The 12,340-nt window shown below is 40.8% G+C and overlaps 2 protein-coding genes across 2 annotated transcripts; one reads left to right on the top strand and one right to left on the bottom strand.

Annotated features, from left to right (window-relative positions):
* Window positions 1-329: 329 nt before the first annotated feature.
* On the top strand, window positions 330-5,977 carry LOC109476211. Its single transcript, XM_019777093.1, has 6 exons — window positions 330-683; window positions 1,964-3,286; window positions 3,515-3,591; window positions 3,869-4,046; window positions 4,389-4,590; window positions 4,813-5,977. Exons 1-6 carry the CDS (start codon window positions 384-386, stop codon window positions 5,805-5,807), a joined length of 3,075 nt encoding a protein of 1,024 aa, XP_019632652.1. The 5' UTR covers window positions 330-383; the 3' UTR covers window positions 5,808-5,977.
* Window positions 5,978-5,986: 9 nt separating this feature from the next.
* On the bottom strand, window positions 5,987-9,319 carry LOC109476212 (putative ATP-dependent DNA helicase Q1). Its single transcript, XM_019777094.1, has 3 exons — window positions 8,800-9,319; window positions 8,285-8,364; window positions 5,987-8,066 (listed from the first exon to the last, which is right to left on the bottom strand). The coding sequence occupies exons 1-3, from the start codon at window positions 9,261-9,263 to the stop codon at window positions 6,838-6,840; spliced, it is 1,773 nt and encodes a 590-aa protein (XP_019632653.1). The 5' UTR covers window positions 9,264-9,319; the 3' UTR covers window positions 5,987-6,837.
* Between the last annotated feature and the right edge of the window lie 3,021 nt (window positions 9,320-12,340).

Raw genomic sequence — 12,340 nt, 5'->3', positions numbered from 1 at the left:
GTCTAAATCCGAAAAGAACCATGGAGGCAGTGATTAGCACCTTAGTGATACTTCTGACGATGGATTGGGGAGGAAAATTCGCCGCCAGATACAGCCAGAGACGGCTATGTCACGGCCGAGAAAGTCAGGCAAATGGCTGTCAGACTTGCATGATTTCTGTCGGTTTTGTGGCTCAAATCAGAGGATAAATGGAACTCTACAGCGCATTCGGCCCATTTTCCAACCGGGTAGAGGAGGGCAGACGATTGCTAACGTTCTCCACTCACTTGGCGTGGAAGTCTCCGAGGATGACAAGACCAGGTCGCATCGGATGTGTGACAAATGCCACCGCCATCTTCAGAAAGTTTTGGAGAATCTGAAACTTGTGGAAAAGTGGAAGCAAAATGAACTTTGCGAACCGGCAAAACCCCAGACCCCCACGTCTGCGAAGAAACGCTGCCGAGAATCGCCATCCAAAACACCAAGGGACTCGAAGAAAAGGCTACTTCGCACGCCAAAGTCACAAAAGTCTGGATCAAAAGACACCGCCGTCCGAGCTCGAGAGAAGATCACCGCTCCAGCCAACCTTGCTGCGCCACTCAGTAAAACTGCCTCAAAAGAACCGGTACAAAAACCCAGAAACCGTCTGCCGTGGAGAGAACAGAACTCTTGCCAACATTCCTGATCGACACAGTACAACAACGGTATGTTTACTCTTGCGTTGCTTTCGTTAAAAAAAACAACACATAAAAAAACATGGCGTCGATGACCGAGCGTAATAATTTGTTGAGAATTTTTCAGTTCGTGGCACACGGTAAAATTTGCTATATCGTCAAATTATATCGAAGGTAACATGGAGGAAACATCACTAGTAGTTCTTGATAGCTTTTTAAACCGTGCCAGGTCGTATAAACAAGTAACGTTGCATTTTTTACGAGTCACAGAGTAACAGTGTGAAGTTGTGAATTATAATTTTCTTGTGGTTGTGTTGTGCAAAAAACATCTGTGTAGTTCTGATAAATGACCTAGGTCTACATCTTTAGTTTTGCAAATGTTATTATACCCCAAGGTAAGTTCATGTGTAATTTATAATAGTGTAAACAAGTAGCAATATGTTACACAGTTGTCTACTTCTTAGACAACAAGGAATTTTTTTGTCAGCCACTGCACTACATTCATAATTAAGAGCTAGCAAATAGACCAAGACTGAAGTTAAAATTTTTGAAGGATAATTTGATAATGTGATAATTTTTTTCTAGAAAAGGACTCTTACCATGAACCATATATATTCCATGTTCCTGACTACCTTCTGTCCCTTATGTTCCAATATATGTAATATACATATATGGTAAATTGTGATAATTTTTTTCAGAAAAGGACTCTTACCATGAACCATATATATTCCATGTTCCTTACTACCTTCTGTCCCTTATGTTCCAATATATGTAATATATATTTGGTAAATTGGATTCATTACTCAAACTTCTGATTTCTCACCGTCCCTTTAAGTAAAGACATCTGGGGCCATATACTTGTATTTCTTGTATTCACACCACTGGTTTTTGCTGTGTGGCTTCTTCAAGTGTACAAAGGCTAAATGACACAGGTTCATAAAGTTCTGAAAAGTTATAAACTGCAGCTATGCAGCTTCAGTTCAGATGTCTTACTGAGGTGCAATTTGGTGTGTGAGATTTTGATTACCTTGAGGAGTGAATCCATTCCACCCCACTAATTATACTGTATGTTCTGTTACTTACAACATATACTTATATGTGGCCAAAACAATTTGTGACATTTAAATGACTGTTTCATTTTTCAAGACAGAAAACTTTCTTAGCCAGTCAAAGACAAATGTTCAGTGCTTTTTATATCTAAGTTTCTGTTAGTTATTAGATGGGAAAAAGAGCTAAAGATATTATGAGTACATAGATGTTACATGTGAGTTCAGTGATTTGACTGTTGTTTTTTTTACTTTTCCCTCCAGGTAACTGTAACCTACCCCAGCAGGGTGCACAGTCATCTCTGTGACAACAGTCTGGCAGGGGTGGTGGAAAACATAGCCAAGGGCAAACTGGAGACAGGAGCAAGGCTCATCATGGCACACCCACTCCTGTCAACTGAGATACAGCACCAGCTAGAGGCAAAACTACAGAAGGAAGTTTCCTCCTTGCTATCATTGGGCAGTGGACCCAGCATCCTTCGCAAAACAACACCAGAAGACCTGCAGGAGTTCTCCTATGTTGACATGGAACGGGACCTGAAGGCACGAGCACCCATCCTGCATTCTGTGCTTTCAACTGTTGGTGACCATTCAACAGTTCACACATGTGTTGCGGCATCGGTCATCATTAGAGCAAAAGAGCCCAGAATGTCTGCTCTAGCGTATATTATCAATGCCATACTACAACATGGTGGGGTGAAAAGATCAGCACTAGATAGACTTTGCAAGATGGGCATCACAACATCTCACAAACATGCGATAAAAAAGCAAACTGAGATGTCCCTACACTACGACCAGCCTGTAAAGCTATGGAGAAGAGAGATAGAACTGTATGAAGTCACTGCTGCTGTGAACCCAGGAGACAGTCCGGCAGTTCTCCCTCCAACCCCCAGCCTGGCAGGGCTCAACCCCACCCCCACCGCTGTGAACCCAGGAGACAGTCCGGCATTTCTCCCTCCAACCTCCAGCCTGGCAGGGCTCAGCCCCACCCCCACCGCTGTGAACCCGGGAGACAGTCTGGCCATGGGAGGCTTCCGGTGTGTTGTAAGTGATGATGAACTGGCCATGCTGGACCTGGGGAGGCTTGACATCTCCACCGATGCTGTGAATCAAGGAGACAATCTGGCCACGGGAGGCTTTCAGTGTGTTGTGACCGATGATGAACTGGCCATGCTGGACATGGAAAGGCTCAACATCACAAGCTCACCACCGCTCCTCAGCAGTCCACCCCACCCACCTCCTTCATACAGCATCATTTTTGACAACTTAAACTTCTTTGTCAAGACACACCACCAAACAGCCACCCAGCACAACACGCTCCACAACTGGACAAATCACATGGCAGTCCAAAACAAAGTCAACCCCCACCACCTTCCAGACAGCGGTGCTACAAAGCCTCTGCCTGATCTTGACCTGGATGAAGTTCTACCAACTCTTCACACACAGGCATGCTCCAGAGCAGAAACCATCGTGCTGTGCAGTAGGACCATCACCAGATACTGCAAAGCCTTTCACCCCTTCAAGGACGTTGTGGTCCGTCACATCCCCCACAAGTACAGCAAGGAGATGGCAGAGAAATCAGTAGAGGTCAGTTAAGAATATATATAAATTTAATTTACATTCAGACATAAGAACATTAATCATATTCAAACTAAACTTCTTGCTATGCCTATCTTTAGGTTTTTCCACCCTTTAGAATTTGTCAGTAAATGTTTTGAATGAAATTATGCATACTTAAGACATTTATTATGAACCTTGCTGTCGTGTGTCTTGAAATACTTAACATTGATGAAACTCTTCTTCTTGCCTCTCCAGGTACCACTAGGGCTCCTCTTCAAGGACGAGAATGACACGAGTGACCTTGTGGACATTTTACTTCACATGCAGAAAGAGTAAGCAATATTTACTTTCCCGTCATTCTGTCAAGGATGCTAACAACTGTGTTACACATCTTTGAAGCTTTTCATTAACTTTTACTTATATTCAGGCTGTCTGGAAACTTTGACATGAGTTTTTACCTTGACATTTACCTGATGCATGACTTGGTGAGGGAATATTTGGAACTAATAAGCAGATCCTCCTTGTCTGGTTATATTGACATGCATGCGGACGTCTTGGATTAATTAGACAATTGACTGACAATTGACAGTGCCTTTATATATTTTACAGGTATGTCCCAAGACGGGAGGGGAATCTCTGCCCGATATTCGCTGGAGGAGACCGACTTTCCGAGGGGAACTCCCGAAACATCCAATGGGCATTCCAAGACGGGGATACACCTGAAGACCGGTTGGAGGGCCTAATCCTCAAGTATGAGGATTGGCATGCCATCAGAAACCTATGCTTTGTATGTATAATTCATCATTTTATCATCATACAAGTATGCTGAGTATGTACAATGTATCTAGTATTATAATAATGAATGAAGCTTGGTAACAATTTCATACACTCCTTGTTTATGTTGCTCTCGTAAGGGAGATTGCATTGTTATAAGCATTCTGCAGTACCCCCTAAAACGTTTGACCCTGCTGATTGATGGTTATACCATTAATACATATCTGCCTAATACTGTTGATAGATCCTTAGGTCTAAATACTTAGTGTTGTTAATTTCTTCACAATGTCATTAATTACTTTGAAAACATTAGTGATTATAGTAAAACATTAGTGATTGTTTTCATGTTTTCTAGGTACACCGACGCATCTTCTACTTAGAGCAGTCTGCAAAGGAACATGGCACCATGGCATCCAACATGAATGTACTGAAATGTACAAACGCCAAGAAGGGACCAGACAAGGACTACAATTCCTACAAGGAATTTGTAGACAAGGAAACGGACTGGTTGATCCTGGCCGTAACAATGGACCACTTTGGCATGGAAAGTCTGGATGGTATGTGCTGTCTGTTTTGTAAACATAGCAATATTGACATTTTCATCATATTTTTTTTAATGACTGACAGCAGTTATTCTGTAGTCAAGCTGCCTTTTTGTTCTGCAACTTGAACATTGATTCATGGCTTGTGAGTAGATTTTTGGTCTAGTCTGGTGTTATGTGCAACTGCTCTTTACCATGCTGTCTTTCTAAAATGGCTTTTCTCCGTTTCATTTTCAGATACCCCAACAAAGGGCGGCTTTCCTGACCCGCAGGCCTTGGCAGAGTCCACCAAGGAGCAACGGAGACAATGGCTTACATCTCTAGTAGGTGCGGTTGTTGACAAATATGTCATGATGGAAGAGGGGGACATTCTTGGGAACTTGACAAAGTGTGTCAAGGACGCATTCTACCCTAAAGAATGTCCCTCTCATCCATGCCGGTATCCTGGCAGCGAGAGAGTGTATCTGTTCGCTACAGGACGAGACAGACATGAGACAAGAGTTCACGGTGGTATTCTAGAACCCACGCCTGAACCAGAGGTGACATCTGTGAAACCGAAGAGCACCCAGGAGCCAGACTACAAAAGAGCTCACACCTTAGCTTGTCTGGCTTTTGGGTTGCTGCTGAGGAATATGTGGGATAGTGTGAAAGAGGGGGACGGAGAGCGACTGCAGCGCCTCTACTCGTATGCCCTGTTATACTACAGGGCGTTTGGCCATACGCAGTATGCGTACAGCTGCCTCCTGATGAAAGTTCAGATCGCCTCCATCCTCTCTCCCTACAAGTCCCATAGCCTCATCTGGAATAGGTTCTACAACCGGCCGGGGGGGGGGGTAGGTAAGAACATATCGTTGGATCTCCGCCTAGAGCATCTCAACAACTTTCTCAAGAGTTTCCTCAAGAACATGGGACCAAACCTAAACGAGAAGAGCGCATCCAGAGTAAGCCGCAGTCTGTACTGCCTGGACAGGTTGATGTCCAACCAGGACAAAGTTCTGGGTGTGAAGCCACCTTCTGGCTATCACCATTCGGCCAGCTATGAGGATGATGTGAAGCTCCTCCTGGAAGAAACCAGAGAGGCCAATCTGTTGACTGTTGTCCCAGGCAGGTCTTTTGACGCCTTCCCTTCGTTCAATCGGAATCTTTTGAGTAGATTAAAGTACAAAGCCATGGCCGACTGGATGAAGGGAAAGCTCAGACTGTGGAACAAGCTGTACCATACCGATGTGTAATGTCTGGGTGCGCTCTTCTTATTTAGGTTTGGAACCATCTTTACCACTAGAATTGCACTATATTGCAGTGGGTCTGTTTTGCTGCTGTCACATTGATTTCCTCACTGGTGGTGCATTGCATTGTTGTATATGTCAACTTCTTTTTTTATGTTTAGAAGCTAGTAAGTTTGATAATGAAAAGGAATGCTTTTGATGTCAAGATGTTTCATATTAACATCTGTACTTTCGTCTTGCGAAAGAAAAGTTGAGTTTATTTTCTGTGTATAACTGTATGTTCAACATACCAGCTGGCATTTTCACACGTGAACTGTTTTTGCTTCCATTATAATCAAAGATGTAAGCACCTCAACAAACCTTTTTTTCTCTCCAGAAGTCTGATTATGGCTGGTAAAATTATTTGAATATGATCCAGTAAAGATTGTACGAGCATATACTTGTAACAAAGTTGAGTTTATTTTCAGTGCATCACCAATGTGCTAACATACAAGCTGACATTTTACATATGTGCATTGTACAAAAGCTACCTCAACAAACTGAAGTTCCTTTTTAACTTTGTTCTATAATGATTCTACATGTATTGCAGATGCATATGTGTACATGTACAGTTAAAGTTGCAAATGTAAATATACATATGTACAAAGAGTAGTCCATGCAGCATAAACAATGTGGTCCCAAATGTATATACAGACATGTAACAAGTTTGACTATGGCTGGTAAAACTAACAGCTTTGATGTCAATATGCTCTGGTAAAGACATATGATCAAATGTATCTCTCCTTCCTTTAACAACATTGAGTATACTTTCAGTGTATCAACAATGTGCAAATGTTAAGTATTTACATGTATAGGAATATATACATGTATGAATTCTATTCAGTGTTTGATGAGGATGTTCTTCCTTTTCTTGTTTATTCATATTGGTGATTGAGATAACTACCTAAGATATGGTGATGCAGTTAGGTTTAGAATCAGAAGAGAAAACAAAATACAGAAAAATATTATCAAATAGTAGGTAGTATTTTGGGGAGGACTAGTCCTCTTCTTCCGAGCCACACTCATAGAGGACCCAGTCATTGTCACTCTCATTGTCAGAGACTGTGAGGCCACCATCAAAGTGTTCTGAATAACTATAATCAAAGACAATTTCTTCTTTTGGTTCTACAGACTTTGGGCCAAGCCCCAACTGCATCTTGACATCTGGTATGTCTTCAAACACTTCCCCAATAATGAGCAAAATAGCATGGGCATGTCTTCTACTGAACACTGGTTGGGTTCTCTTTACGTATTCCAATGTGAAAATATGACAACTATGTTCAACTACAGACTCAATCAATTCTTCTCCAAAGCCTGTGCATTCTACATCTGTTGTCATGAGTGACACACTTTGATTAGACAGGGAATCCTTGTACTGATACATAAGCTCTCGTACAAAACTTTTGTCATCCTCATTCACTTCTCTTGCTCGCACCGGTAACTTAAGTAGAAACTCAAAAGATTCATACTCTGGGAAGGTGACAGGGCACACTGAGCCTGTACATTTACATTTGCGGTGACAAGCCGTGCAGCAGCTATGACCTGGCTGTACAGAGACCGGGTTATCTTCAAAATTGCAATACAGGCGCTTCCTGATACAGGTTTCATCTTTTCCTTCCACAAACTCTTTCACAGATTTATCAGCCTTAATGAGTTGCTGTCGATAGTAGTAAAGTACAGCATGGGCATCGCTGCCATCGCGGCCTGCTCTACCTACCATCTGCAGAATATTCTCAGGGTCCTCAGGAGGCCCATACAACACAATCTTTCCAACATTCTTAAAATTGACGCCCATGCCTAAAGCTGTTGTGGCCACCACAACTCTACAACTGCCATTCCCCAGTAGGGAATTCACAACTCTCTCCTTGTATCTATCTAGTGTAGCACTATGGTACATTCCGATCAACATGTTCTTGGATTTATTTCCCGTTACCCATGCATCCCTCCCCAGTTCAGATTTTAAGTGGCAAAACACTTTCCCAACAGCTTTCAATGACCTACAGTAAATAATGATACACTCCATATCCAGCCCTTCATTGCGAATCTTTTTAATAATCCAATCAAGACACACCATCTTGTCATAAGGGATGGGTACAAGACCCAATCTTATGTTAAGCCTGTTAGGACTCGCTTTTACCACACGAGCTGCATCCATGTTCAAAATCCTCTTCACCATCTGTACAGATTGTAGTTCAGCTGACGCAGTAAGGGCAAGGATAGGCGTTCCTATATGAATGAATAATACAAATATTAATAAGCAAACTTTCCCTGGATTAAAACAGAATGTTGACAACAATGGGTGAATTCATGAAGAGGAATAAAAATTTTTCAAATTGCATTAGACTAAAACAATAGTGAATATTTCGGTAGACAAACTTTGCACTGATAACTAGTAAGATGTAAACAAATGGGGCATCTTATTGGCTTAATAGTCATTCTCTTACCTTGTCTAACCAGCGACCTCAGCTCTCCCAGTCTACTGAAGGCCTCCCTGAATGCAGGTTTTCCTTTCGACCCATTGCCCCTGAATCAAAGAAAAGATAACATGTTGTCGTCATACATTGTACAGTATATCAGCAAGGTAGGTATCAGAGATCGTGTGTGTGTGTGGGGGGGGGCATGTTTATGTTAGGTGACTCACCTAAATTTAACTTTTTAAAATCTGGACAGACCCCATGTAACTAATATTTATATTTATATATTCCTCCAGTTTTTGTTTTCCAATACCACAAAAAAGCCAGAAGGAGAAATTCAAGCATGCAAAGCATTATGCAAATGTGTTTACTTGAACCTTTTAACTGCCTTATCACATGCAAATGTTAATTCACACACACACTCAAAAAAAAAGGACGCCCGGGGAAAACGTTACACTTTGGTAAGTGAAATTTACGTTCAAGAGAGCACTACATGCGTTTTATGCTTTATTTCTAGAGGCGATTATTTTGAGAGGAGACGTTACCATTTGTACGTAACGTGGACTTCATCCACGACAATCCCCGCGAGGCGTTCGCTGTACACGGCAGAAGACAGCATCTCCCTCCACTTGTCCTGCAGCACGAAGCGCTCGGGACCACCATACACAAGCTGGTAGTCTCCATTTATGACCCCTTCGTCATCGTTTCCCAGCTGGACTGCTTTTACGCCAAGCTTGGCAGCCTCCCGAACCTGGTCCTCCATTAATGCTACCAGCGGCGAGACAACTATCACAATAGGGTTCGTGCGACCCAGCTTCACTAACGGGGCGATCTGGTAGATCAGACTCTTGCCGAAACCGGTGGGCAAGAGTGCCAAAACATCTCTCCCACATACAAAAGATTTCAGGGCATCAACTTGCTCGGGTTTGAGTGAAGTGATCCCGTCCAACTCTTGTAAAACTGACGCGATCGCGGAGTCAACACGACTGTCGAGCTGAGCGGCAGCCATGTTGATGATGATAGACCTCGCCCCGGAAAGGACCCTATACCGAGTAGCCAATCACAGCGCTTGCACCTATAGCTTGGCGAATACGCCTGCTGAAATCGTTTGAATAGTAACGGCGCCCAGTCTTGTTGGCGGGGAGCGGATCTTGGGTAGCGGACTAAAGCTAACAAGGCTGGATACCAGGCTACGCAAGCAGCATAATGGTACATTCCCCTACATGACCTTGTCCCTGTCTCTAGAGCTAATGCTACTGCACGTTATCTTTGAAACAAAAACACCATCTTCATCCCCCAGCCAGAACAAAAAAGACTTAAGAACTCTTTTCTCCACCAGTCTATCACAACTTTCTATGTCTAAAATGTACAGTTCATATCAGTAATATGTATATATTCATGTATATATGTATGTAAATACAATGTTATGTTACGCTATGTGTTTATTTTTAATGTTATGATTGAAAATACCAATGTCATGCAGACAACACTAAAATTCTATATACTGTGGTACTGTATACTCTATGTCTGTAATGTTGGTATAATGATTAAAAAAAAGAATTGAATTTGAATTCCGAAAATGTTATGAGCCTTTGGGGTCTGGAATTGCACAAAAACGCGAATGGCAAAGAAATACTGAATATTGTTATTTTTACCAAAATGTATTTTTTGCCTAATTTCTCCCCGAAAAGATTTCTACACTTAATCCAAAATAACTTTTTAAAACAAAAATATGTAACCCAGCATATCACATAAATATTCTTACCAGTTCTGGCATGGTGTAAAGTTTCATCACAGAGTTCAAATTCGGGCAAACATTTCTTAAACTTTTTTTTTCGAACCGATTTAACGCAAAATGTAAACCGAACCACCGTTTGATCTGGCGACTTTAAGCCGTTTTTCCATGTGTACCTCCTACCATCAACTTTCAAAAATATAAACCAATTTCTAAACAGTACATCTATGCTGCCTTTATATATGGATTGTTTATTGATACTGTCGTAAACATAAAAGCAATTTTGTTCTGCATATGTATTATGTAACGAAGCTACAGCCGTAATCGTGGGAGACCTTGAAGATCGTGATTATTGTTTACACGGATTTATATATATCACCAGTGCAAACATAAATTTTAAAACAAAAACTCAATTTACTTTTAAAAAAGTCTTAAATCTAAAAATATATACAATACAATACAATACAATTCAATACAAAATCCCGGGTCAGTGTCGGACTTTTCTTTAAATATCATGGTACAAATTTTAAATATCGGAATATTTGCGATATTTTTTTACCGTAGCAACACTTAAATTTTGAAAAAAAACTGCCTAACTCAAATCTCTATATCATTTAAATGTTTAAAAAAATTAAAAAAGGGATAGCAAAACTTTAACTTTCAAACAAAAACTGTCCAACTCAAATCTCAATTTTGTTTAAATGTTAAAAAATGAACCGAAGGGAAATCTGAGGCCAGTTTACATCAGTTGTTTTGTTAATATTTTGTAGTCTACAGAAAAGCATTCAACTGGCTTAGTAGGTTGACTAAGAATGCTATGAAGAGAATCCTGTTGAAGTAATGTTTGCTACAGTGCAGCTTTCCCTAAGTCACATTTCCAAAGTGGGGCCAGGTCGGGTTGGCTGTTTGTATAAGAAAAAACAAATATCAAGAATATATGAAGAATGTACAAAAGCTGTGCTCATAATGTTTTTGAAAGGTTTTTGTGTGTTTTGTTGCCAGGCTGGGCCCACAGTTGAAAATTGTAACCTTAACATAAAAACAGCAGTGCATTATCTAATGTATAACAGCTGATTAGGTCCTAGCTTCTGGGACTATGCTAGCAAGGAAAGTTGCCGTAGGGCTCTGAGTTAGTCCTTTAGCGAGGGATATATTTTTCTCTGCTTATTCTCTATTCAAAACTATGGATTGCTGAATTGTATTGACATTTCACAAAGGTACAAAACACAAAGACTAAGTCTGCTTTGGACTGTTGGAGAGTCTAATTGCGTGGTGCAGAAACAGACTCTGTAGTCTGGAAGTCTAGTTAATACATCCATCCCTCTTTATGTCCAGTAAACATGTATAACATCAACAGTTCTTAATCCCATAATTAGTCTGACTTATACAGAGCTAGCTCAGACCTTCTATTCTCCCATCTGGTCATTTGGTAGTTGTTATGAATGACATCAGCGAGCGCATTGTTTTTGCCCGATTTTGAAAGGCTGAAGAATTGCTGTTGCCCTCCGACTGTGGTTAACATGCCAAAATTTGTAAATTTAAATGTCTTAAAACTGTCCATCGGCAAGACAATGATCTAAATTATTGTTTAGATTTTATTTTTTATACAGTGTTGTATTTCATTTTGTTTATGTACCATGTTGCCATCGAATCGAAAAAAAAATTGCACACTGATTGAAAACTTTTATTTTAGAGACAAATGTAGCAATTGAAGGAATTGCGAGTGTTGACAGTCTAAGGTGTCCCATTGCAAAAAACAATGCTCAGTAAAGTAGTTTCCCATGATGATGTTATGATTCCTTGAAATGTACATATCTTCAAGGACAGGTGATACTGTTTATTTAAGACATGCTAATTATCATATCGTGTTTTGTTTGCCTGAAGGCCTTCCTGTTCAACAAGTTTTACGATCTCAATTGAAAATAGAGCTTTTTTTCCAAGCTTTGTTTTTTTTCAATTTATTGCATTAAATTTGTAGTCTGCTTTGAATTTATCAATACAATTCCAAGGGTGATGAATACATTCTATGTGCCCAAACAAAATTGGTTATATAACAAGTGGTTTGGTTATACATGTATATATACAAGTGTTGGTTTTGCCATGATAATAGTGCAGGCTAGGTGCAGGTCGATCATAAATACTCGCACAGCTTTACTTTTACCTGCACTGACCTGAGTTTGAAAATGTTTTTATGGTCCTGAAATAACGTCACATTTTCATTCTGACTGTTAACAGAGTCACAATGGACCGGGTCAACAGAGGAGAGAACAATCCGGAGCACTATCCACAGGAGCCGACAAGTCCCGGGGAGAATAAAGAAAATCAACGTTCTGATCAGAATGTGCTGTACA

The sequence above is a fragment of the Branchiostoma belcheri genome, unplaced genomic scaffold (assembly GCF_001625305.1).
Source record: "Branchiostoma belcheri isolate BF01 breed outbred unplaced genomic scaffold, Haploidv18h27 scaffold369, whole genome shotgun sequence".
Taxonomy (NCBI): domain Eukaryota; kingdom Metazoa; phylum Chordata; class Leptocardii; order Amphioxiformes; family Branchiostomatidae; genus Branchiostoma; species Branchiostoma belcheri.
This window is presented reverse-complemented; position numbering and strand designations above follow the sequence as displayed.